Below are 26,938 nucleotides of genomic sequence, written 5' to 3' on the forward strand. Positions count from 1 at the left end.
ATAAAGCAGAGTTGCTTCGCACATAAGCTGTTCTAAGTATTAAAAGGTGAATTAAAATTTTCTTTCTTTCCATTTTTAAAAATAAAATCAGATCTATTTTCACTTCTATCCTCTTAAATGAACTGCAAAATCTTGGAGATGTGCTTAGCTCAGAATTTCCTAGGCTATAATTTTGTCCTTTCTTGAAAATACATGATATATCACACTGTATTTCATCAAAAGCAAAATATTTATTGCTGTAGCTAAAGCAAACTTCTAACAACGAACCAGTTATCAGCTTGCTTTAAGCAAAAAATTTAAAGGGGAAAAAAAACCCAAACCAGCAAAAAAAAAAATTTTTGAACAATCAGAATACTCTTTTGAATTATGTAAGGTACTAGGGGAAGAAAAAAGGTAGGAAAATGTTATGGATACTCGAAAGAAGTTCTTGGCAAGAGGTTTGGACCACCAGAAATTAACTATCTGTTACCACCTGAGAGTAAATGACAGCTTCAAAGGATATCATGCTGATTTTAAGGAAAAATAAAAGTTTTTAATTAATTTAATTCAATAATATGATACAATAATTTAAATAATATCCAAGTAGGCCAGATGGGGTTTGGATTGTTTGTTTCCAAATTGGCCTCTAATTCATAAAAACTGCATCTTCCACACTGTTTTCTGAACTTAAGATTTTTTACAGGACCCTTTTTCTGTATTCCAGTTAATTTTTGCTAATGACTTTGGCATATTTCTGTATAGGTATGTGTGTTTGTGTGTGTATGTATATATGTTTGAACCTTCCTAATGCCTCACATCCTTTCCAGACTGCTACTCAGAATGGTTCAAGTTGGGTTTTTCCAGCATACATGTATTTGTAGCCATGAGGTATTGATTTAATCCTTTTTTTCAAGTGAGTAATTAGATTAAGTTTCTCTTTGGAGAAAGGCATTGTTTTTCATTTGCTCATCTTCCTGGAGTACCTTGCCTCAATTTGTCTTTCCTGATCTCAATTAAATTATTGCCAAGTGCAACCACAATAAAAACTCTACACCAGCATATTCACCCCCGTTTACCTCAGCAAAATTGATGCAAGATAAGCAAGAGTTAAAAGAATCCCGCTGCTTTGGAAGCTTAAGATTTTCAAGCCCCTGCTCTTGTAAGCTTCTGATTGCTACTGTAGCAAAGAAACCCCAAAGTGGTCAAACGCCAAGATGGCTAAAGATGGTTGGGCTTGTACTGCAAGAGGCTGATGGCGCTGGCCCTGCTCCAGTGAGGAAAGCCAGCTTTCATTTCAGTATCTGCATAAGTGCCTTGCTGGTTTGGAGCCAAAATGCCTTGGCCCCACAGGATGAAGCTGTAAAATTTGCAGATTCATGGAGAGTCAGGCCAGAGGGGAGCTCTGCAATCATCTGTTGTGACCTATAATGGGTCTCACAGAAGCTAAGTGAAAGACCCCTGTACTCTCACATGTTTTCAAGTGACAGCACATGATTTCTCCTGAAAAAATTCCAATATTTATTATCACTGCTAGGAAAATATTTTATATTTTGAAGCCAGTTTTTCTAGCAGCATCTTCCAGCCAACACACCTCATCTTTCTTTTTCCTCTGAAACTGTAAAGTACTCTACTTTCAAACATCAGATCTCTCTTACATGTTGTAAGTGACTGATCACAGTGCCCAGCGTCGCATCTCTGTCTTTCCTGCAGGTTATGTTTGCTGCTTTCCACCTCACATGACAAAGGTCTCTGTACTCCTGTTTAAATTTGCAGCTTGCTGTTCATGGTAGTTCATGAACTCACCAGGGTTTCTGCATTTTTACATTTGAGTGATGTTACAGCCTGATGCTTCCTGTATATGATTCTCTGAGAAGTGAAAACTGTGTGTACACCACGGCTGCATGTTGTCTGCAGAATAGATGCAGTTATTTCTTTAAAGATAATTAAGTTTACCATTTCACATGCCATTTTGCATTCTCTTGTTCTTTTTGAGAGTGTTGCCACTGCAGATGTATACTTGTGCAAGCTCTAAAGAACTGACTGCTTTGAAGAAGGGCAGAAGCCTTCCTTAATTTCATTGTCCTGAAAGATATGCACTGAAGAAATGTCCATGTAGAGACTGACGGATGGAATTTGCCTATTGGAGAGTAGGCCATGTAGTGTATGATGGCACTAATTAGTAAATGGAAAGTATTGTGGAGGTTTTCACAGTTTCCTATGAATGGTGTTTGCCTCTGATTATGTAAACACTATTTCCTACCTCCTGATGGTAAAAAATTTACATGGATTCAAACACCGAAAAACAAGTTAAAAGATGGGAGTGGGGGGAAAGGAAGACATTTGATAAGAAGCAGATGCGTATCTATGGTTAGCTCTAAGGTGTGTTTTCTGGTTTCAGCTTATGCTACAGTTAAGTGAAGCCTTCATAGAAAGATTCCTGTCTTTTATCATGCCGGGAAGAGCTTCAGATGCAGGTCCTGGTACCGTTTATCTGACCTTCAAGAATGAGAAGGAAAGAAGAAGCAGCATTTAGAGCAGTGCCCAGCACAGTGACTCATGCTCCATTCAGTTGCCATGACAGGCCTTTCAAACCCTTGGCTGTATATTGCTTATGAAAACAAGAGCTACAACATAGGTGGAAAGAAGCAGTGTGGTTGACATTTTGACATTCATACTTGACAGTCTTTGGCTGTAAGAGAGGTATAAGTCAGTGCAAACGAAGCTGGATTTTGTTCTTTGAAATCCACATCATCTATGTATTTCTGATTGTACAGCAGAAGAAAAGGCTTACTTTACTGTTTCTAAATACAGCTGCCGCCTTTTGGCAACTTCTTGCAATGCTGTTGTTCTCTCTCATTTCCCTGGGTCCCCTGTGGAGAGCCATGTTTGTGAAGTGCATATTGCAGCCATGGGAATGCTGCTGAAAAGAGGGCAAATTGCAGCGCACTTTCTGTTCAGCCCTTCACTGGGAGAGGAGTGTGTCAGTTCTCTTGTATCCCTCTGCTTGTGAAAGTCACTCCTAATGCATAAGAAGTATAACCCAGTCTGCCTGTTTTCTAATGCCAAAGAGTGCTTTGCTCCATAAATATGCTGCTCCCACTCTTCACAACTTAAATCACCAATTAACTCTTTCTTCCCAGTTAATAAAAAAATTTTAAATCACTCTCATAACCTCATAAATTTTAATAACAAAGGGGAAGAGCAGTGCATGACTGAAACACATTGGGGGAAAAGCATTTTTCTGTCCCTCCAAGTTGCCCCCTTGCCTGGGGGCAGAAGGTGTTGTAGGACTAGTCTGTATTTCCATGCCTTATGCTCACACCTAGGCTATTTCTGTCTAGCCAGACTGCTTTGTCAGACTCGTAATCTAAGACAGTCACTCAAATTGAAACTGCAGCCTGGAGTCTGCCACAGGACACCAAACTTATTACTTGCAAAGCTTCACACCCCCTCATAGTATCCTTTTGGTGGTGAAGTGTTTGCATTGTTGGTAATGATTATCCTTATCATATCATGAAGGAGTGTAACTCCTAAGGCAAGAGCTCCTAAGTTCAGCACCAGCTTTAATTCATTCCACTACCATAAAAATATCCTGCTGGTGTGTTTTCCAGGGTGGGTTTCTTCTGATGCATTTAACAGGAGGTGGTTACCCCTGGGCTGGACAGTCAAACAGTAGTACAGTAGTCAGCAGTAGTACAGTAGTCAGCCTAGCTCAGAAAGCCTTCTCGGGGCACTGCGTGCCAAAGGAGCAGGAGTTCATGGTCTCACCTCTATCTGTTAAATCAAATGCCAGAAAGTTCAGCTCGCAAACCTCCACTTCTTGAGGCTCTTGGCCCGTCAGTGTGAACTTAGTCTCCACCTCTGGCTGGTCCCTCAGAAGTTCTTCCAAATCTCGAAGGCTGGTAAAGGCCTGCTATGGTGCTTGCAGATTATTTGTGTTTGAAGAATCTCCAGCTTTTCCAGAGTGTCAGAAAATAGGCTTAAGAAATGTTAAATATATTTCACATTCTTTAATATGTTTTCCATCTCAGTTGCTTTGTGATCTACAGCAATAAGTTACCTTGGGCTCCCATGATGCAGGGCCTTGAATATTGAGTGTTCATTTCCATTTTCTATATGTTTTCAAGGAAATTTACCTTCAAACATTTATTTCTAAAACAGGTCACAGACAGTGAGATTAGCATGCCTAGATTATAGGTGGTTTTTTTTTCTCCTCTGACACTTAAACACCATACCTGAAGCATAAGCATAAAGTGCAGGAAAAGTCTGCAGATACTCTTCTTTTGAGTTTTATTCCCTTTCTATGTGCATGAAATAGTGATTTGCTGGAAATCTGGTGCTTTCTTTCAAATTTCTCTCTTTAAAGCAAAAGAAAACAATCAAAAAAAAAAACTGTTTGAGAATGCCAAACAGCTTTTCAGTTAGATTTTCTACTAAAATTAAAGGTCTCCGTAATTGACAACACCAGGGAGATGTTGCTGGATGAAGTTTCTTGGCAGGTTCACTCCAACTGTTAAGCACTAAGGTAAAACAGAAACCTATGAACCAAAACCTGCTACACAGCCTACAAAGCTGCTGCTCTCCCAAAAACTGCTCCTCTTTCTTGGCTTTCTGTTCTTTCTGTGTGTACTTCTGGGCTCTCAGACCAGAGATCGTGGCGATTTTTCCTTGTGGTAACTGCCAAGCACATCTCTCACTCTGAGTAACATAATGAGGAACGAATAGCTTGGTAGCTGATAATAGTGGCCCAGGGCAAAAGCCTCAACTTTATTGCTGAGAATTTAAGAGGAAAAATGACCTTAGGAATTACTTGATGATTTACAGTTTGGGAAGCAGTGGTGGCTTGCGCTGGCCTAGCTGCTTGTCGAACTACTGTGTAAGCAATATTCTTGATTGCAGCTTTGTGGACTTCATCATAGGGCATATGTTTAAACTGAAGTATGAACTGGTTATGGTTTCAGACTGTAGAGTGTTGCTGGCTGAAAATGCCATGTACAGTGCTGATGCTCAGGGCTCACCCACCTTGGCCTCGATCTACACCTGAGCTCTGCAAGTCACTTCCAGGCAAGGTGTAACTCACATGAAGATGAGAAGCTGCAGGTTGGAGAAAGACAGAAGCACAGTGTAAAAGCTGTACAGGTCAGCTGGAAGAGGAGAGTGTGTGTAGAAAGTCCTTGTGTATTGCCCAGGCTGTGTGCAGCTCTGTCCTGCTGTAGCTTTAATTTGGGTAGTCCCCCCATACCACTTAAAAGTCTAACATTAATCAGTTCTTCTCTTGGTCATTCTCAAATTTCTTTCTTAAAGGAAGCATTAGTAGTTTTAGCTCTCAATTTTATGTTTATTTTTTAGAGAAGTGTTATAAAGATTCCTTAAATAATGTTTAGTCTGTTTGCAAAGTCTTATATCAACATGCTTTTGAATTTGCCATGTCATGTAGAGAGACATAACACATGAGGAGTTTCTTTAACTGTGAAAAGCAATATGGCTCTTGGCAGCTTTGCCTCCCCTTTTGTCTGTTTCTAAGCTGGAAAATGGATTTATTTTGTTAAAGCCAAGAGACATTTAGAGTTACTTAAGGCCGAGAAGGAGCTGCTGACTGTTGTACCCTCACTGTAGCATTCCTATGGCTGCTGGAACAGGAGCACTTTGCAAAATTAGGTAATTAGTGCTTCCTTATTAAAGTTATTAATGACTCTGCCCCATGTTCTGTTAAAGACAATCCTGAATATTAACCTTATGACCTAAAGGGATTTCCTCTCATAAGTCATCTGTTAATTTTTTGTAGCTCATAAAAATATACGTTTGTATTTTGTATTCTTCCTGTAGATAACCATTTCTATTTAGAAAATTTTAAAAATTCAACTGAACAGAGGGAAAGGCAGCCACAAAATAGTATCTCAGAGTTTACGTGAATGAAGTTCATTCACGTCTGAACATTTGAAATTCAGAATTTCAGTTTTGATTTCAGTAAGTCAGAAATGTTTTCTTCAGTTTTCAACAAGATTAGAGTAATTCAGGGCATATAATCCCCTTCACAATGTATAGTCCAGGATGGAGTATTTTCAGAAAACTGCAAGAACTTGCAAAAAAGTGTGAGAGATCTTGTGTCTGCATGAATTTGTGTTTATAAAAATGATTACTAATTCACTGCTGTGTTAAATACTGTAGGTCAGGCTAGCTGAATTTTTATTCAGAAGAGCTTTGGCCTACAGTCAACATTTTGGCTTCATATCCTATGCTTTGTATATGTTTTGCCTTCTTTTCTTCCCCAATGCCCCCCCCCCCCCCATCCCCTGCCATTCTTTCCTTTTTCTATCTCTTCTTCCAGTAAGATAAGTTACTAATGACCTCTTTGGCCCTGTGTGCTGATTCTGTGGTGGGGGCTCTATTCACAAATCCACAGACCTAGATGGTTTCTGGTTGTGTATTTTCTTTCTGGAATGAAAAGGTAATAACATAGCTTGTTTAGCTTTTACTGGTTTTAACAGCAGGCATAAGAAAGCTTTTCTTAACATTTTTTTATATTAACAGTCCATTCTTAATAGCCTTGCATTCTCTACAAGACTAAAAATAGAAGTCAGAGTAAGCATCCTTCTGGATTGTATTTGTGGAGCTGAACAAATGGTTGATATTACCAGCTGGTAACATATGACACCAGCACTAAAATGCTGGCATATATTAACTGTAACCCCATTTTGCGAGTGATTACTCTATTATGCTTTAATTGAGCATTCACATTTACTGTTAAAATCTCTTATCACCTTTGATTCAATGCCAAAAGTTTTTTTTTGCCTTTTTGCTTACCCATTTTTAAAATACAGACCACAGCAATAAGACCTAAAAATTCATGAGTCCTGAAGGCACTGTCACCCTTCAAACAGCATCAAAGCAACAAAATTACCCAGTGGCTCAGCCCAAGCCTTCTCACCAGCTGGTTTGGTCAGTCATGCTGCCGTTTGCAATTCAAGTATGTGCTCACTGAAAGGGAACATTTATTTTAAGTGTTACTGCCTGGGAAATACAGAAACAAAATTCAGATTTTGTCGACAAAATGTACATAGACAAGTCCCTTTTCAAATTGTTTAGACTGTGTGAGGAACACCTCTTAATGCTTGTTTTTCCTCTGGCTGCTTTACAGGTTTGTGCCCCTGAAAGTAACCTGCTTACCTCAGGTTTAGTTTAGGCACATGTAGAAAATTACCAGTAGAGTTTACTAAATACTAAAACTGTGCATTTACAGTTGCAGTGCACATTAGAAAGAGTATTGGTGCACCCAAACACCAGTCGAGCCGCAGTGTCTGATATCTGCAGTGAGGCTGTGAGTTCATGAGGCTTCCTAAGGCAGCTGGTCTCGGCCTTTGGTGTGAGGCGTGGTCCCCACTGAGGGCAGATGTGTGTGGTTGAGTGGGTGTAACCACTAAGCTAGTACTAACTCAGCTGTAACAGCACTGTTCCTCTGCCTGCCCTTTTCTAAATGTGATTGAAGACCCAAAGCCTTGACTATTTGTGCTTTAAGAAGTCAGTGTCACACAGGGGGTTAGCTGACTGTGTTCCTGTCTGTTTAATTATGACCTCTATGTACAGAACCTTCTGGCAGCTTGGACTGTTAGATTTGACCATTTCGTGCAACAAACTGTTGTACACAATATAGCTGTGTTTGGCACAAAGGAATTAAACTGGGTATGTGTCTTCACAGCTTGTAATTCAGCTGAAGTACGCACTGATAACCAGTGAGAAATATGGAAATTCCAAGTTTTGACTAACTGTTGTTGATTTGATTAGTTCTGAAGATATGGAAAGCTAACATTTTCAGTTCTTTATAGACACTGGCTTTTCTTCTGGACATACAGCTGTGGATCTTCTACTTAGATTGTGATGCTGCTCTTCATACATCTGCACATTTTATCCCAGTGAGCAATGCTAGCCAAACTATGCTAGATCAAAACTCTAAACAAGGTGTGGAGGTATTTTACTACCAGAGTTAGCTTAGAATCCCATCTGCAGGACTAAGCTGTGCATCTCCATGTGATTTCCCTGGAATCCCCTGCATAAGAGTGTGCATTTATTGTAGGGCCTCAAAGAGCTTAGTTAGAGCTGAAGGCTTCCAACCTGCTAGATGATGTGCAGACCTACAATCACTCTTTTGGTCTCTCAGCATCACCCCATCCTTCCCCTTAATTTACCTTCAGTCTTCTTTTAAGCCGTACCTTCCTTTGACTCTAAATGGAGATTGCAGACTTCATGGCAGTTGGGCAGGATGAGATATCAAGCTGAATACACAAAACAGATAAAAACAAAGACTTGATAGAGACCCTCTTTTGCCATCTCTCCTAGTTAAATTCCATTTATCTTCACATGGAGGCACTGTTCATTTTTCCCCTTCCAAAAGTAATTTCTGATGTTATATCCAACAATATAGCCATGGGTTTTTTTGTGCTGCTACAGTGATGGAGCTCTAGCTTTTGAATTTTAGTACAGTGGTGCTACTGTTTCTGCTAAGAGCTTTCTCTTGAAACATGCACTAAGAGGTCAAAAGTTAAAATAAATTTAAAATATGCTCAAGGGAAAATTCACCACACTTACTTGACTGTCAGGGTTGGAGGATTTTTCCCCCTTTTCTTAGTGCTGAAGCATATTAGAGATTTTTATGGTTTTGAGTGTGATCCAGCATTGATACTGTAGCTTTGGAGGAGTGCCAGCAGGGACTCTTACAGAATATCAAGTTTTATACCATCTTATGTAATGTTTATGCGGGTGGGATATGACATATTGAAATTCAATTTATTGAAATTATTGCCATTATATTCATGCTGCCCTGTTGCCAGTGGGGTTGAAATGGCTATGTTTAGTGGTGTTCGTGTTTATACAGACATAGACTCTCGGGGAAGATAGGTTTGCATTAATATTTTTATCTTCTTTTGCACCTATGTTCACTAGTGAATTGGTGCCATTATGCTAAATGCCTACACTGTGCAGCCATAGGCAAGTAAATAAATAAGGGAGAGGGTCTGAGTTCTTAAAAATAAGGAAAATTTATTCAGGTTTGCATTACTGGTTAAGGAACCTTCCTCTAGGCAGGCAGGGTTTAGTTTCTTTTTACACAAAAGGCAGTATCTATTTCTCTCATTAATCCTTTCATTGCAAAACTCATGTTACAACAATGCACAGAAACCTCTCTACATGAGTTATGTCTTTTTGATTTTATCAGGCTAATTCAATCAGTGTGCAACTGTATAAAACTACCCTGTACAATACAGATTTTTTCCTAAGAGACAGAAAGAAAGACACATTTACTCTGAGGTCATTTTGTTGCCATGTGAGAGGTTGGTGGTACCAATACCACCATGGTGGGGGAAGGTTGTGTAAGAAGACCTACTCTCCCAGACAAAGTACTACTTAGAGTAAAGCCAATAAAAAATCTATATTGGCACCAAACTATAAGTGAATGTTAAAGTAGCTTTATATCTTTGAAAAGTTTTTACTGTAGAGGCCATCATTTCTGTTAGTATTTAAAAATGGTTTGAGAAGACTGTCCCTTTGTGTTTTACTGATATGTTTTAATACAAGATTCATCTTGCTCTTACAGCACATGCAGCAGGGAAGTCATGATAATCAAATTATTAATGTATAAGGGAAAAATATTCCTGGTACCTAAGCGAGCATTTGAATTCTCTAGGGCATTTCTGACATCTTCCTTTACTTTGTTTTGTTTTTCTGTATAGAGGATTCTGAGGTGTTTGTGACACATCTGTTTTTCACATCATTGCATAACAGTTTTTTCCTTTAAAATTTCAAAAATCCTTTACGGGATTCAGCTTTTCTATTAACCGGATTATAAAGTAAAAGAAAAATATTTAGACAATATTGCAGTTGAAACAGACTGAAGAATTTTTACACATACTTTATTTGTGCTTTAGAAATTTGGCTATTTAGGAAGCTTACCCTAATTGTTTTTCTTCAGCTCATCACAGAATCTATAATCAATTTAGCAAGAAGACGCTTAGCCAATGCTTTGAAAGATCCATACATAAATATTGCCATGTCATTCTGCTGGTTGGGATTATGTTACTTGCTGCATGATTGCTACTTATTTTTTGCCAGTATAATCAATAAAAGTGACACTGAGAAATCTGATCTTCCTTTTCTGCAGGCCAGCTTTGGGTGGTCTCCTTACATCATCTTTTCGGCAGCACCAGGAGTCCTTGGCAGCAGAAAGAGAAAGACGGCGTCAGGAGAGAGAAGAAAGGTTGCAAAGGATAGAACGTGAAGAAAGAAACAAATTCAAGTAGGACTCAAATTTGCTCTCAGTCTCTTGCTTTAATGTGTGATAGACTGATGATAGACTGATCAGTCATTGAGATGTTCATCTGCAAAATAATTGAATTGATGAATAGTTTGTCTCTTTAGATACTTTTCTTGATCTAAGTATCTTAAAAACTGATAGATTAAACACATCATGAATTTTGGCATTTAATAAAAAAGCTATTTTTTTAAAGGCAGCCAATTACACTGCCTGGGTATGTAGAGAGGCTCGATTTTTTAGCTAATATACTCACCAAATTATAATCTCAGTGAGGCGTAGGATTTGAAGGTGAAACAGTGGGAGAAAGGTATCAAGGGAGGAAGGGACAGCACTGAAAAATCTTTTTCCTTTTAAGTTATGCAAAGTAAGAATATCTTGCTGCATGGTAGTGCTTTTTAATTACTTTTTCCTGTGTTTCTGAACACGTGTCTCTTCCTCCTGGAATCAACAACTCACAGAAGGTAATGACCAAAATAAACTGTTCAAACCTTGGTCAGACAAATGTTATAGCTGAATGCGGGACTTCACATTTTCACATCTGAGAAAATGTTGTGCAGTGTGGGATCCCAGAGTGTGCTGCCTGAAGATAGTAAGAGACAAGCCCCCTCAACCTCTTCAGTCCATGCCTAGAAATCCCAGCAGAGACATTAACAAAGACTGCACTGGGCCAAGGATAGATGTGTAATCTATACCTGAAATTGTTTGCCTTCAGTCTGAAGAGTGTACACTAAGAAATCAATTTGTTTCCTCATAAAAATGAGTGAAAAGAAAACCTATTTTTAGTAGTTAAAAGACATAATGTAATAACTTAAAGAATGGTAATATAAAGGTTTTATAGCCTTAGAACTGGTAGTTACGGAAAAGATGGCACAGGGTTTCATGTTAATTTGTTTATTAGTATGCAAGATTGTTTTCACTGTAATCATCCCTTTAGTAAGAAGTGGAAACAGGCTGTGATTCTGTGAATATGGAAAGAGGAGTAACTTAGGAGTGGTTGATTGATATTCTCCTGGCTCCAGAAGATAGCTAGTTTAGAAGGAAATGAGAGGCAGAGGGAAGGTGGAAGAGCACCATAATAGGATCTTTGGCAGCCAACAGCTGCCCAAGTTCTCCTGAAACAGCAACAATAAGGTTGCAGTCTTCCAGCCTCTTCCAAAAACTCTCCCTCTAAGTGGTATCATCAGGCTGCAGCAGGCTGCCATGGACAGCCAACATGATCTTTCATAAAGGAAACTCCCAGACTGGAAAAGCCAACAGGGCATTTGGCAGATTGACCTGTTTGAATAACAGATCTGCACATTTCAGTAGAGGTTGGCTACACTGGTTGTTCTGTCACTAAAAGAGGTTTCTTAAAATCAGAAAAAAATTTCAAAATATACATTTTCATTCCTTTATTTCAGAGTCAGAAGCTGATTAACTAAATGTCATGATTGTGCTACATATTTAGTTTTCAATGCCCAGTGTTTTCATCTTTTGGATTTGAGTTTTGTGATAACTCAAAAGTTACAACTTTTGTTTGAGCAGAGTGTCTCCAAAGCCACCAGACTTCACAAACAGACAGCATCCCACAGTTGATTAAACAGTCTGGCAGGAGGAAGACAAAGTCACAGCAAGCAATCATGGACAGTTTCATAAGAGTTCCTGGGATTTCATTATCGTATCATCAGTCTGGCTAGAAACCCAGTCTCTGAAGATGTATTTTTGATTAAAAATAGCACTTGCAATTCAGTCTTTAAACTCGTGAGCCGTACTGGATTTACCATCATGACTCATTTGTTATCTCATTCTTTCCAACTCTGCCTCAAGAATATTGCAGTAGGTTCTGGCACTATTATTGACAAATAGAGGATAATTTAAAGGAGAGCATCACTAGTTGTGAAAGAGCTGGAGGATTAGGAGAGGAGCTACAAAGCTTCAGAAACTATTGCTAGCTAAAGGAATGCTTTGCAGAATGAACATTTTTCTCAGTAGAAGGACTATTGAACCCATTGCATATAGAGAACAATATGTCCTAAAATAAAGTGGTTATTTTTCAGCTGTAGGGAAGAGTGAAAGTTGTCAGAGGGGAAAGAGTAATGTTAAAATTTGCCTGCTGAAGATTTCCTGGAATACTTTTTAAATATTGTAAAGTATAACCAGTTCAGAATCCAAAGCCTATGGAGATGGTCTGAAACAGTAATGTGTGTTCCCTGTTAAATGACTTTTGAAGAGCAATTGCAGATGTTTGATAGCTATTGGTATAATAGATGATAAGTAATTCATTTAATAACACAATATAAAGAGAATAAAAAAAGGGGTCATTAATAAAAGGAGTAGTTCTGAAAATCCTTCTGGTACTCACAGCTTACATTGTGAAAGAATCTAGCAGATAAGGTGGAGGTTTCATCAGTTTTCTCTACCAGATTCAACCAAATATTAAAAATATATTGTAAGGAACCATCTTGCTGTGATACTGAGACAGGGTGGACATTTGCTGGGTTCTGCTGTGCTCTGAGTTAAATTTGCATCCATGTTTGTGGATGTGGCAGGCCTGTCCAAAATCATAGTACTCAAGCATTCAGCAAACTTGATTTGGCAAAAGTTAAATATATGGGTTACTTGAGGAGCTATGGGAGTGGCAGCTGACATAAAAGGAGTTTTGTATCTAAAACTCCAGTTGAAAAATAAGGAAGTGAAAGGTTGCTATCTGTCCAAAGATGCTGCACACACCCTCTTGGAATGCAGAATTGTCCTTCTTAGTAAAGCCAGTCCATTGTCCTGTTTCCAGCTGTGGCAACTAAAACTCACTAAGGCAAGATTCCTTGGAAAGAAGGCCAACAGGTTTGCTCACTGCCTCAGTCTACCCTGACAGGGGCTGCAGTCACTGTCTTGGGGCATTCTGAGATGGAGCAAATGAGGGATGGTTAAATAGCCACTATGATTAAATAGCCACTCCTGTGCCTGCTCCCTATGGATAAGTGCAGTTCATTGAATCTCATTTCAGATACCAGGTTTCAAAGCATGCTTCAAGTTTTTCACTTTTTGCAGGTTTTTTTAGAATTATTTTTAATGACCTTCCAAAGTACATATTTGATGGTGTATGTATGGATAAGTGTACACTCTTCAGCAATTTTTGGAAAAACAAGCAGGTTTTTTTGACAACAGCCTTCATTGTCTCTGATCAGTTTGTGTGCACCACTCTTGGTTTCTCCTACTGTACTTATATTTCTATTACTTACCTTTTTCTTCTGGTTTCTGCTGCAATTTACTGTAATTCTCTTTCTAGCCGTGATTATTTAGACAAAAGAGAAGAACTAAGACAAGCAAGAGAAGAGAGGTTTGTATGTCATGCATCCATCCTTCCCTATCCTTCCCTCTGGCTGTTTGTACTTCCTATGTTCTTTACTGTGGAGCTGTCATATGTTTACATTTTTAACTCTGCTTCCACAAAACACTTTTATTCCAAAAGACTTCTATAAGAAAGAAGTTGCTAAAGAGCAGAATGAAGTCCAGCTGTAAGCACAGCAATAAATGAAGAGCAGTGAGTATACTTAGGAATGATTGATGATCTTTTATCTATTTGTGTGGGAAATAAGCTTATCCTATTTGCCTCAGAAAAATGCCCAAATTTAGTAGAGTTATAAATTGAATAAGCCTGTCTTTTTCACTCAGTGGGTCCCAAGCTTTCTGGAGGGTCAGAAAAGGCAAGTGAGGATAAAGGAAATTGGGGTCACAAGCATTGCAAAACTGCAGTAACAGGCTGATTGAAATGGTTCTGACCCACTCTCAGCATATTTTTATCTTTCAGAGCCAAGTTTTCTTTGCCAATCTTTTTAAACAACAGCAAGTAAATTACAAAGCTTAGAAGTGTTTATCATTGGGGCATTGTTTTAGTTTTATTTATATAGCATATTTGAAGGGATGGAGGGTTTGGGTTTTATTTTTCCTTTTTTTTTTTCCTATTCAATGAACAAGTTTAAAAACTCTGGGCTAGGCTGGGAGGTATATGCTTATAAAAGCATATTTTTCAAGGAATGCTCAACTAAGGACTTTTGTCTTTCAGTAGCTTCATCTCTACCCCTGCTAGTAATTGCATCCTGGAGGGAGTGCTTGTTTTCACCTCGAAGATATGCAAGTTACTGTACAAATAGATGAAAAATCATCCAGAGTGCTTCAGTTCTGCTTTTATGGTCCTCTAGAGATTACTCTCTGGAGATACTTTTGGATTGTCAAGAATTGGAGTTACATTATCAAAACAAGAGAGCAGCCATCTCAGACATCATTGTGTTGCTATGTTTTTACTTGGGTTTTTTTTCTGGTTGCTTTTGTGGTTTTTTTGTTTTGGTTTTTTTTTCTTTTTTTCACAAAATCATACAGGGGACAGTTTGTTTCTGCAGACTGAAGTTTTATCTGTTGAGGCTGAAGTAGGTAATATTAAAAAATTATTTTAACATCTCTAAGAGTAAGAAGAGGTAAATGGGCTTTCCATTGTGCTTCCAGTCTCAAAACAATTACAAATAGTTTAAAGCATTTTCTGAAATGAAATGCATCTGAGCACATAAGCATCATGCACTGATTTGAGCTGAGTAAAACCTTTCTTCAGTGAGGATGCTCATCTGCAAGTTTTGAAACAAATGAGGAGTGAGTTCTTCAGGACTTTCAGGTTGTAAGGGAAAAGGCCAACTGGAATATTTTTGGGGAAGTGTTCACCATTACTCCTGTGCAATGTGAGACTATTTCACTATTCATTAGTAATGGTTTGTTATCTTTAGGGCTCTTTTGAACTGAGATATCAAACTATCAGTTCCTATCATAAAGAGGAAAGACATGTTTGCTTTGACAGCACATAAATATTGGAGAAAACTTTTGCAAATGAATTCTTGCACCAGTAGTCCATTACATTGACATTCTGTAGCTACTTTTTTACAAACACGTTTGCACAAATGAAGTTTTATTTCCTATAAGAAGTTGCATGTTAACTTGTTTTAGTAGAGATCATAGACTGTAAGAAAATCCTATAGTCAAGATGCCTAAAATCCTAGTTAAAAACTGATTTGTATGTTTCCTACATATGAGATCTTGCTGTTCAATGATTTGCAGTCTTTTCCCTTTGCTTGGTTGGGTGTTTTCCAGTGGTGATTAAAGAATAAAACCGAGAAATGTGAGCTCCCAAGCCCTCTCCGGTGTGAGGTACAGTTCAAATGCTCTCCACCATCATGACTTTGTTGGTACCTTAACATTTTAAGTTGCCCTCAGGGCATTACTCAGATACCTAGAGAACGCAAAATGATAATTTCATCTAATTGAAGATGATAAATCCAGTGTTATGTTCATGAGGAATACCAAGTGGATAGCCATAGACTTTTGGCTCGTTGTCTATAGAGAAGAGTTAGCATAGCTGAGATGATGTCTGCAGGTTTCCATGATTTAAAAGAATATGACAGCATATACAGGGGCAATTTGTCATCCTGTATTGGAGGTACAGTAGCTCATCCTTTAAACCCCTTCAGATTTTGGTCTACGTGACTTTGCATATCTGCTGCTGGCATTCATTCATTATGAAGTGTAGGAATCCCCTTGGTTGGGTGCCAGCTTTAGGAATCCCCTTGCTCCCCTCTGAGCACAATGGGGAATCCTACATGGACAAAGATAAAAGACAAAAGGTGCTCTTCTCCTCAGGACTAAGTCCTGTTTATTATAAAGGAGCCACCTCAGATCCAGGCGATGCCTCACAGGGTGAGAGAGGCCGAGGCATCTGGTGGTGTCCAGAAGAGAGAAGAGAGCGAAGGTGTCGTCCAGGGGGGTTTTGAGCCCAGGAGAAAGGGGGTGGGGTGGAACCAAGGGACCACATCCAATGGGACACAGGTGAGGAGAGGGGGAGTGGGGAGCAGGTCAGGGAGAGACCATCACACCTGAGGCTTAGGGGTGGGAGGGGAAAGGTGTGTGGAATAGACCAATGTGATACAAACTCCATAAGGCAAGGTAAAAACTACCCAGTGCAAATTCCCAATCACCCAGTGCAAAACAACAACTAAATAACTATTTAGTGCATTACAACAATGAAAATATTTGTCAGAAACAAAAAATAACCTCAACAATGTCATTTATCAAGTGTGAAGCATTAATAACTGATTCTTGAATGCTTTTTTATTTCTCAGTTATACCTATTTATTAAGCTTCCCATTTGATAGCTAGTTCTGCTGATGAGCTTGCTGCCATTGGAGTTGCTGCTCTGGTTCCCTTTTGTGTTTCAGTATAATAATCAGATACATTTTGAAAAGTTGCCTCTTGATGATAGTCTCTGCTTTGCTGGTTGGCAGTGCAGCATGCAGCACGCAGGTGTTAAAGCACCTGAAAAAGAACTGAGGACAATAAAACATTGTAGCTCCCCACATCATATAAGGATCCATCCAGATCTTTGTTTTAGTCTGCTGGCAAACTGCAAAACCCACTTGGCAGCAGCCAGATGGGCTGTACCTGTTAGTGCCAAGTGATCAGTTTGAATGACTCTTTATGAGTCTGAAGTACCATCTGCTCTGCTTGTGAGGAGGTGGAAGGCACCCTACATATGTGACCAACATTCAACGAAAGAGTGGCTTCATGAGCTGTAACAAAACATCATGCTGATGCCAGAGAAATGCTTTCCCCTCTATTGAAATGGCAAGATTCAGTCTCAAGAATTGGCTTCATGTTAGAACTGTAAACAGTTCCTATTTTATAACCATACAAGTATGTAGCTTGTTATATTTTCATCCAGAGTCTGTAGGGGTTCTTTTTCTTGCAGAATTTGTTCAAAGCCTGTGCATACCTCTAGAGGAATAAAAGAAAATTAGTTTGTTCTTCATTATTGCTGTTTGCAGTAAGGCAAATTGCCTCTGAAAACACAAGGACTGCTCTTCAAAGACACATTTCTGTGCTCTATATGGATGTTTGCAAATGTGCATGCATGTGTGGCTACCATATGTACTAAGCATGTTTGTTACCACATATGGCTGATTTCTTTACCCTGCCTGCTTTTAGTGCACCCTCTTACACTAATTTGGGCTGTCAGTGATGCAGAAGCGGGGAGGAGAGGTGTTCAATGTTATGAAGTGTTTACAACAGTGTGTTATAGGGAATGACCAGAGTGTTTCAGGGACATAAGCAGTAGTCTTGATTAACCTGTTTAACAGCTCACTTGCGGATAAGGCAAACAGTCTAAAGCCTGATCCAGCTGTATTCATGAATTTATTCCTTAGCAAATAATGGTGGATAAAATTAGCAGACATCTGGAACAGGCACATATTTAAAAGTTATTTTGGTCGAAATGTATAAAGCATACTATGAAGAATATGATTGGTAGCTGGTCTTAATAAACAGTTAGTGAGTTCTGCCTGCCTAAAATGCAAAACAGATGTATCTTTGTTCTTTTAAAGTGACTTTGATGAATAAACTACATGTGACGTCAGGTACAAGCTATTGGATGTCTGAGTCCGGCAGAGAAATTTTTCAGAATTAAAAAAAAAAAAACTTTCCATTGTAGGCTCTGGAGAGAACAAAGTGAATTCCAGTGCATTGCTCTCACAGCAAATAGAAGCAGGTTCAGAATCTTTAGATAGTCAATTCAAACGTTTATTATTGGTATTATTTTCAGGAAGATCTGGTTTTGTCTGCTGCATTTTCCTCTGCTTACAGCAAGTCTCAGATTTTGGCAATTTGCACCAGTATTAAGGGGCTCTGGGTTTGGAGGGTTTTTTTCTTCTTTTTTTTTTTTTTTTCTCTCCCATTTTAGTTTTGGGAGAGGGAGGGCTGAGAGGAGGAGGAAGAGGAGGAAGGAGGAGGGTGAAAAGGAGGACAGACAAATGCTTCCAAAAAGGAGAAGGACTGTGCAGACTATAGCTAAATACTATAGCTAAAGGTTCTTTAACTCTGCTGGTTTTTACTTTTGTACTGTAATAAGCACTTTAACATTTTTCAGGGCAGTAGTCTTTGCTTCGGTGTGCACTTTTTGGCAGATTGAGCAAGCAGGCAGTTCAGTGCTGTACTCCTTGAGTCAGGAAGTCAGCTCATTCTCTGCAGGTGTTTCATCCATAAACAAGCATCAGCCACAGGCTTCTTTTTCTTTACGGAAACCCTCTGGAATTTAACTTTCAGATACAAATACTTGGAAAAGTTGGCAGCAGAGGAGTATGAGAAGGAGCTGAAGAGTCGGACTGTCAGCCGAGGCAGAAGTGAGCTGTCCTTGAACCTGAGATCTCCTTCAGCTCCATCCTCACCTGTACCCAAGTGCATCAGCCCAGCATCCACAGAGTCCCAGGAAGAGCTGAAGACCCCTTCCATCCCATGTGGAACTCCTCAGCCCTCAGAAGGTAAGTGAAAAGGAGGGCAGGGGAACCAATGCTGGGTTTATCACAGTTTCTCTTGGGATGGTGATTTTTGATGCATGAGTGCAAGAATACAATCTATGAGGTGCCAGAGTAAAGGGTCCTACATTGCTCCATCCTGTCTTCCTAAATTGCCTATTTTTTTTGCATTGATTTGGATATAATGTAATCTGTTCAATAAGAGGAAATACTGCTAATTGCTGCTATGATTTATAATATCATTGTCTGTTGCTCTTCAAATAGAATAATTAGAAAATAGAGAATACAGAGGGTCTTAATTTTAGTGTCATGCTCCTTATATATGAGGAGTTACTGAATACTAGACAAACAGTATTCCTGCCAACAGATTTTGCGTATGTGGATTCTCTGAAAGAAATGCAACAGATGAATGCCAAGACTATAATAACCTTCCAGTAGAGCACAGGCTGAATGTGACAAACTGAAAAGTTCTTGAATTGAAGGCAGGGGGAGTATGTTGATTATTTTTAATACCAAGAAAAAACTCTTAAAATTGTAATACAAGTCATAAAGGACTTAAAAGTGACCACAGACAATTAGTAAAAAGGAAAGTATAACTAGTGTTTGCATGTTTGGTTTGCTGTCATATAATTTATTGGTGTACAGAGCAATGCTTTTTGTGTATGTTTGTATGTCATTCTGCCTCTTGCATCATGTACCTCTACTTCAGTCCTCGAAACAACACATGCCATACAGATTTATATTTGCACCACATGATGTTGCATTAACATTGGGAGCTAGAATGCATGTTGAGGGCAAATTATCACCATCACTCATTTTTATTTTATTTGATTTCCTGCTACATGCTATTGGTGATTAATGCATTTGTAACTTGCACTGCTTGGTTTTATGGAGTGTTATGGCTGGTAGCATGCTATAAAGCAAAGCAATTTAAGAAAAACGTTACAAATACTGAATGCTGCATATGTTTGTCCTCACTGTACTAAGTAGGTGAAGTTTATTTTATTTAGTTTCATATATTTTCCCAATTATATTCCCCAGTTTTCTTGTTGGAACCTCAAGAGTCTCAGTGGAATCATTTCAACTTAGAAACCACAGATATTTTCCTCCAATACTGATAATCAGAAATATCCAAACACCCATTTTGTTTAGTGCTATATTGCTTTTAGAGCAAATAAGATGGATTTTTCCACCATTAGGATTTCAGAGCTGGGTAGGGAGCAAGTATCTCCTGTGATGATTATTTTAACATATTTCTCCTGGAAGCATTAAAAAAAATTGCAGCATGAAATGGAGCAGCACAAACCATTTGGAGAATACATTTAGAGCAGGTGTACAGGGCAGCTTCAGACAGCCAGAATATCAACATGTGGGTAGACAGGACATCTCTACTAAAACTCCTGACAATATAGTAGGCATTGGAGTGCAGCACCTGGAAGCCTGGCAAATGGACCACAAAGAGAGAATATGTGGATGGGGCAGGGTAGCCTTCCAGCCAAGGGTAGTTGCAGACAGATGGCCAGGATAGAACCTGAACAGAGGCCTGAAATCTGCATACTTCAGCAGGATCTGGGCATGGGTAATTACTCTTTTTTCAGATATACCAAAAGTATTGGAAAGGTCACAGGAAGTCATGAACATGTGGGCAGGACACACCATCTGGAAGTGCCCATATTATTGGATACCTGCCAGTGGGGGACAGGCTTAATGTAGACACTGTGCCATGGTCTCTATACTATTACTTGACTTCCTTAGGCTCCAAACTGAATTCAAATCTCAATTTTACTGGTTTTAGGAAGGGTTGTGAATCACACTTAAGAGGTAGAGAAAATGAAGCATTAACTTGCTCAAGCCAGTTGTAAGAAAAGCTGAATGGAACTCAGATTACTTGCAGCCCAAGCAGTTGCTTTTAATATGGGGTTCACCATCTTCCCAAGCAGGAATGAAACTGCAGAAGAAAAACAGTTCCTTGGTTCTGTGCATGTGATGCTCTAAAGACTCTGCAAGAATGGTGTTAACAGATGTGTGATATTCATCTGCAGAATTCAAAACCTGAGGTCAAAGACAAAGAGTGTTCATCTAGTAGTAAAACAATAAGGGATTTTTGATGTCAGATTTATTTTATTATTTTTGTGCTGAAATATCCTTTGGCCATCCAGTATCTACTGGTATTAAGAAGGAAACAGATTCTGTCTGTGGAACGTTGTCTCACACTGTGAAATGTGTCAGTACCATTACCCAATATAAAAATCTGGACTTACTGAGCTGCAGTGTTTTCTCATATAAAACAATTGGTTCCACTGAAGTAATCAAGTCTTGTAGGACTTACGCTTGTAAAACTTGTGTTATGGCATTCAGAGGAAATTAAGGCAGCCCTGTAACTGCAAAAAGGAGCTTAATTTTTTTTTTTTTTTTTTTTTTTTTTTTTTTGGAGCAGCTACTTACTATTTTGTAATTTCATTGGAGAATATTTTGTGAAGTGCAAGTATGCAGTAAAGGAGGAGCAACAATAACTGAGACATCTCTGAAGTCAGTCTACAAAGGAATTTAAGGTGAACCCTTGACTGAAAGAAGCAGCTGTTTTAGCACTTGAGAAAGTAGGCAGGCCAACCCAAGTGCACACTGGGGAGAGTAGGAGACTTTCTGAATATAGTGGTGGTTGAGCAGGGCTCAAATGCTGCCCAAAGCATGACTGATAAGAGCATCTCAGCAGATGAGGAAGCACCAGAGCATAAGTGTGCAATGAGGCCAATGCAGCCCCAGCTGCAGAGCCAAAGGGACCATGATACTGAAAGTCTGAGGAGGAACTTGTGTGGGAGGACAAAAAAGGATCATTTCTGACTGCACGAAGAAAGAGCCAATTCAGTCTGCACCTGTTCTTACCAACACAAGGAATGGGAGGAAAAGATTGGAGTGGGAGTGGGGAGAGATAAGGAGTCCCTATAGAATTCTGAGGAAGAGGAGTGCTGGAGTAGCTGAAGGGAAATAACAGCCAAAACTTCAGGCAATGCCTGAACAATTGAACCAAGAGGTCTTGGACAGATATAGATATTTTCAGATTTACTGTATGCATCTACAAGAGACACTCAGCATATGTATCTCACACCTCCAAGTGGAAGGCATAGAAAATAGATGGGGATGTGATTGGCTAATCAATTAGCCAGACAGGGGATTAGATGTGAACCCAGAGAGATATTTCTTCTCTCTGAGGGCATATAGGACTGGAGGGTTGAGTTCTTATCAGCAGGATACAGCATCTTGTGTCTCCTTCAAAGTGGATTTATAGTTGAGTATTAAAGGAAATGTCCATATCCCTCTACTGCATTATAAGTTCTTAGGCTTGCTTTTCAGAAGGAATCAGCTTATAAAGGTGTCATGCTTCTTAACATCTCAGGCACACCTTCTTTGCTGTTGATGCTTTTTGATTTGACCAGGCTTGCTTTCCTGAGTCTTTGCACTCTCCACCAGCAGAAGTCTGAAGACAGGAGACAGAGCCTGGTCTGTTATTTATTTATCTTGCCACCTGTGAGGTTGCCACTTAGTGTTTTGTCTGGTACAAAAATGGACCCAGTAGATCTGGGATTGAAAGTCTGAGCTCATTTCAAATAGGCACTACCAAGCATTCACTGAGAACTGTATTTTTTAACATCTTCAGAAGTTCTCACTAATATCGCTGCAGTTGATTACATGATGGAAATGCAAGTGATGGACACGTGTCTAGCTTGCTGGCTTTGTTCTCTTGATAGTGTTTCCTGGCAGATTTGATTTTTGTACTGTTTCTTAAGGAAAGTCCTGCTGGACTTAGCTCACTATTTTCAAGTGATTTGGATTATGGGTGGATTTTGTAATATTATGCCTAGAGAGAGAGAGAGAGGCTGTCAAACTGAGTGTCAACATATCCTTGTTTTGTTCAAATACTTGGATTTTATTATTCCTGGAACTCAAAAGAGCAGCCTACGTCAGTATAGTGCTCTATACTCTTTGTTATGTATTAGATTTTGCTAAGTTGCTGCATATTTCTGGTATGTGTAGAATATTTCTTGTTAGAAGAGTATCTGGAATTCTTTTGAACATTCAAATTTTCTCAAGCATTTCTTGCATCTCCCCTGAATTGTTTCTATTGAATCTTCAGTGTGGCTTCATGATGACAAAGTTGCAGTAAGCGTTAGGAGTCCTGGCCATGTTTTAATCAGCTTTTTTCTCCATCTGAGCTGTTGAAGTTGACCTTTTTGGTTATTGCATGACAGTTTGTTTGTTTTTTGGATTTTTTTTAGAGAGAAATATCCAAAATTTATATGAAATTATGATTATTCATGGATTAATTGGTGACATTTGTATATATGTAACATTGAACCATGGCAAGCTGAGAATCTTTCTTGCTAAAGTACCACATTGGTTCCAGGAACTTCTGAAGAATTCCTAAGCTTTCATCTCAATCATATTCAAATCTTGGCTTGACTTTAAAATGTTCTCATTCTATACCTACACATTGACAGCTGTGGTGAGAAACACATCACTGGGATTTACAGTGTCTGCCAACTTCTTGACAGCCCTCTGTAATTTTGATTCTCTCCTAGGGAGTGTCCAGGATACAGTCATAAGTAAGGTACATTTAGAGAAACAAGGCATGGGCAGAGGTGCTTACGTATCTAGTATTAGAGTTTTAAGTGCCCTCAATGGAGAATAATATGATCTTCATTATTTTGGCTTATATATTTACTTAGGATAAATACTTACGTGCTCAGTAGAGGACTGAAATATCTGGATTGCATTCCAGTATTTCAGCGTGATTTTTTTTTCTTCAAAGGTTCATGTAGTACCTGAAGAAATTCTCATTGTATTTTGTGTAATCCAAAGACAAGGAGAAGTCCAGAAGACTCTTTTGCAATATTGTAATGAAAAATAGTTAACAGAGGGACAAACCAAATATGACTTGGTCATTATAGTTCAGCCACCCACAAAATTTAGTACAGAGGGAATTTGGGAAGTATGCAGAGCTAACATGCATGTCCATTTTTGCCACACTTTGCATGGCTATTTCAGGTTTCAGAGAACTGTGAGCTTCTTGACAGGAATATGTGTGGAATGCTCTTCAGTTTCTTTGCAGCATGCAGAGAATATTTGCATGTGAAAATCTGCTGTTGCTGCTAAAAACCCTAAAGGTGAATGAATTATTTTTACTAGGGAAGAAGAAATCAAGTATGTACTATCAACACTGTTTTCTGTGTGCCAACTGATAAAAAAGCTCATTGTGTGCCATATGCCAACCAACTGGAAACTAAATATGTGCCATATGCCAGGCAGTTGGAAACTTTGCTGAATTTTGATGTGGCTATTCTGAAGTAAATGTGCATGAAACAACATATGGTTTTTGTCAGCCAAATGTGTGACAGTGCCATTTTGAGACTGTGCCATTCAAGTGTGTTATTAAAACTAATACTTGTATTTTTTTTTGTTGAAGTGTTCATCATCAGGTGAAAAAAGAACTCTTCCAGAACCCAAAGAAAATTCAACCAAAAGCCACAATCACTCTCCTTTTTGTTTGTTTGTTTTTTGTTGTTTTTTTTTTTTTTTTTTAATCTCTTCTTTCCTGGCTGTGTCTAGGCACTGAGTTGTCAATGCTCAGGTGAGATGCCCATTTTCTGCTGGTTCATTCAAATCCTTGTGTGAGTCCAACACTGCAGCTGTGGAAGTATGTATAAAAATAGTGGGCTGGCTCCAGACAGCGAGTGAAGGGGCTTGCCAGGCCACTCTCACGTGCAATGCTGTCATCGCACAACATTCATCAGTCTGTTGCTCCTAATGTTCCTAAGCACGCCACGGACTTGCATTTTATTTTCTTTCCATAAGGCACTTGTACAACTCTCACGTCGCTCTCGTTTTGAGAGGTGAATCTGAGATGTCTCCATTGTTAAGTGAATCTCTTTCTCCCATTGTTCTCTCCACCAGTGAGTGCCAGTGAACCCGAACCAGAGACAGAGACAGAACCAGAACCAGAGCAGGAGGCTGAGGCTGAGGCCAAGCAGGGAACGGAGACACCCAAGGAAATAGAGGCTACAGAGGTGGGACCAGAGAGTGAGGTGGAGCAAGGATCAGAGAGAGAGCCAGAAGAAAGTGCAATACTCAGTGAAAAGGAGAGGCAGAATGAGGAAGTGAATGAAAAAGACAACTGTTCTGCATCCAGTATATCCTCAGCAAGCAGCACTTTAGAGAGGGAAGAAAGAGAGGACAAGTTAACCAGTGACAATGAAACTGGTAAAGTGAAGCTTTTTCAATAATGAAGGGTTTCTGATGGAAAAAAAAAAAGTGTTAAATTAGCAGCTTTGATATTGTGTTAATTAGCTAACAAACCCTTTGCACCTATCTAAGACTTTCTTCACCATGGCCAAGTCTTGTCTACTCTCTGCTTGGACATCCAGAATTTATTGGGGTTACTGTGTTTGAGGGACAGTAGGACCTTGATGAAATGAAGTTTCATTTTATTTGAGACAATTTTCTTCTCCTAAGATTAATATATTAACTACTGAATCAGCATGTTGCAGAGACTTGGCTCTAGGTCCTGTAGAATTTATTTGGGTTTTCTGTACATAAGTCAGTGAGACAAAGGGTTGTGCTGACACAATTCATCATGAAGTTCCAGATACCTTTTCTCATCATTTTAGTGGAAAAGGAAGGGCAGTGAGGGCTGAGATGTTTGTTCCTTCCCTTTAGTACTACTGTGTTGGACAGGCTTCACACAGGAGAGATACATAGGAGCTGCTGAAGATAGGTCTGGGCTGTAGCCATCCTTAGCTCATGTGGAGGAGGCACATGAAATACACCTTGTCTGGAAAAGACCAGTTTCATAGTGCTGAGGTATTCTAGTCAAATAGGCCACCAGGTACCAGCCTGTAAAAGGCTCAGCCTGGGAAACACCTTGAGTACCAAGTTTCTGCCCAGAGAGATAATGATAGCCAGAGCTTGTCTTTCAGCTCAGGCAGGGAGGGAATAAAAGGCAGATTTTGATTTTGTTGATTACTCTTTTTCTTTTTTCATAGGGAGGTAAAGAAATGTAATGTCCTTAGGACATTTGATTCTCAAGTTTTCTTTGGTCTGAACCATGGAATGCATTGTCCTATATTTTCTAAATTCTAGATAAGAAAATGAGATGTGCTTCACAGTGTGAAATAGTCCTGCTCTGTCCAGAAAGAAGAGGGGTAACTCTGAATCCCAACGATTACCACATAGACATAACCTCTCAGATTGAATTATTCAAGTTTAAATCTGTTACTTTTTTTTTTTCTGGGAAGCATTACATGAATTACATCCTAAATTTTAGAGCTAATTTCTTTTCAGTCAGCACCAAGATTGAGTTACTTAGAGTGCTATTGTACTCATAATGAATGTAGATGGATATATCTGTAGGAAAGGAGGGATCACAGGGAGGGATCACAGATGAAGGAAGTTGCTACACTGTGGCATAGTCCAAGATAGTCCAAGTACAAATAAAGGACAGTTACAAGTTTTTTCTCCTTACCTTGTCTGACTGACCTGTTACCATTCTAATTGAAAGTCCCTATGTACTTTTGTTAAAGCTAAGAAATGTACTCTTCCTAAAACCAACATCTTAAAATTGTCCTACACTACCAGTAGACCAAAGATTTATTCAGTAGTGCTGTATAGGAGGACTCATGTAGTGAATTGTTTGCTGTCTAGTAGGTGAGGAGTTTTGGAAAGCAAACAAGAGCACTTCCTCTAGCAGTTTTGACATTCCCAAGAAGCATTTTGTCATTTATGGGCTGGCCCGTTAGTTCTGCCAGGGTACATTGAGGGCAAAGGAATAAAACCCTTGATGCAAGCCTCTTCATTAGCCATCCTGCCAAATTTGGCTTCCAATAAGTCTTGTTTCTCCAATGATATTTCAAAGCTTTACCTGCAGAGAGGAGGGCAGAAGAGGCCAGCAAGGTAGCAAGAGTCTTCACAGAAATGATCTTTGATCAGCTTGGACAGTTGGGGGTGGAACTGGGAAATGCAAATTAGAGATTGTGTCTGGGCAAATTCTGATCAGTATTTTTGCAAAGGGATTAAACACTGGAGGATCCCATCTGATGAAACTTAGAGGGCGTAGATCATGTGGAGTTTGTGAGATGGATCATGGGAGCCATCTTGAACATCTTTGAAGGAAAGGCTTGGAGTAGGGGGAAATCCTCTGTGAGGACACAGCTGAGTAAAATCTATGGTGTGGGGAAGGAGCTGTCTAGTGGTGTCTTTACTTCACTACTTTAGTGAAGCTACCTCAGAGAGAAATCTAAGAGACTGCCTCAGGTGAGCAAGTATTGATAAGAAAGCAATCCCG

General features: G+C 39.2%; 1 protein-coding gene across 4 annotated transcripts in view; it reads left to right on the forward strand.

Moving 5' to 3' along the window:
• FHOD3 (formin homology 2 domain containing 3) overlaps window positions 1-26,938 on the forward strand; it is a 374,768-nt gene that overhangs the window by 282,486 nt on the left and 65,344 nt on the right. For 2 of the 4 annotated variants that reach the window (XM_053946685.1, XM_053946704.1), the window contains 4 exons: window positions 10,130-10,264; window positions 13,548-13,598; window positions 18,395-18,609; window positions 24,553-24,858. In XM_053946685.1, the coding sequence (XP_053802660.1) occupies window positions 10,130-10,264; window positions 13,548-13,598; window positions 18,395-18,609; window positions 24,553-24,858 (707 nt within the window). The remainder of the gene's footprint in view (window positions 1-10,129; window positions 10,265-13,547; window positions 13,599-18,394; window positions 18,610-24,552; window positions 24,859-26,938) is intronic. The other 2 variants (XM_053946675.1, XM_053946696.1) reach the window with 1 other exon arrangement.

This window comes from Vidua chalybeata, chromosome 1, assembly GCF_026979565.1.
Source record: "Vidua chalybeata isolate OUT-0048 chromosome 1, bVidCha1 merged haplotype, whole genome shotgun sequence".
NCBI classification, from domain to species: Eukaryota; Metazoa; Chordata; class Aves; order Passeriformes; family Viduidae; genus Vidua; species Vidua chalybeata.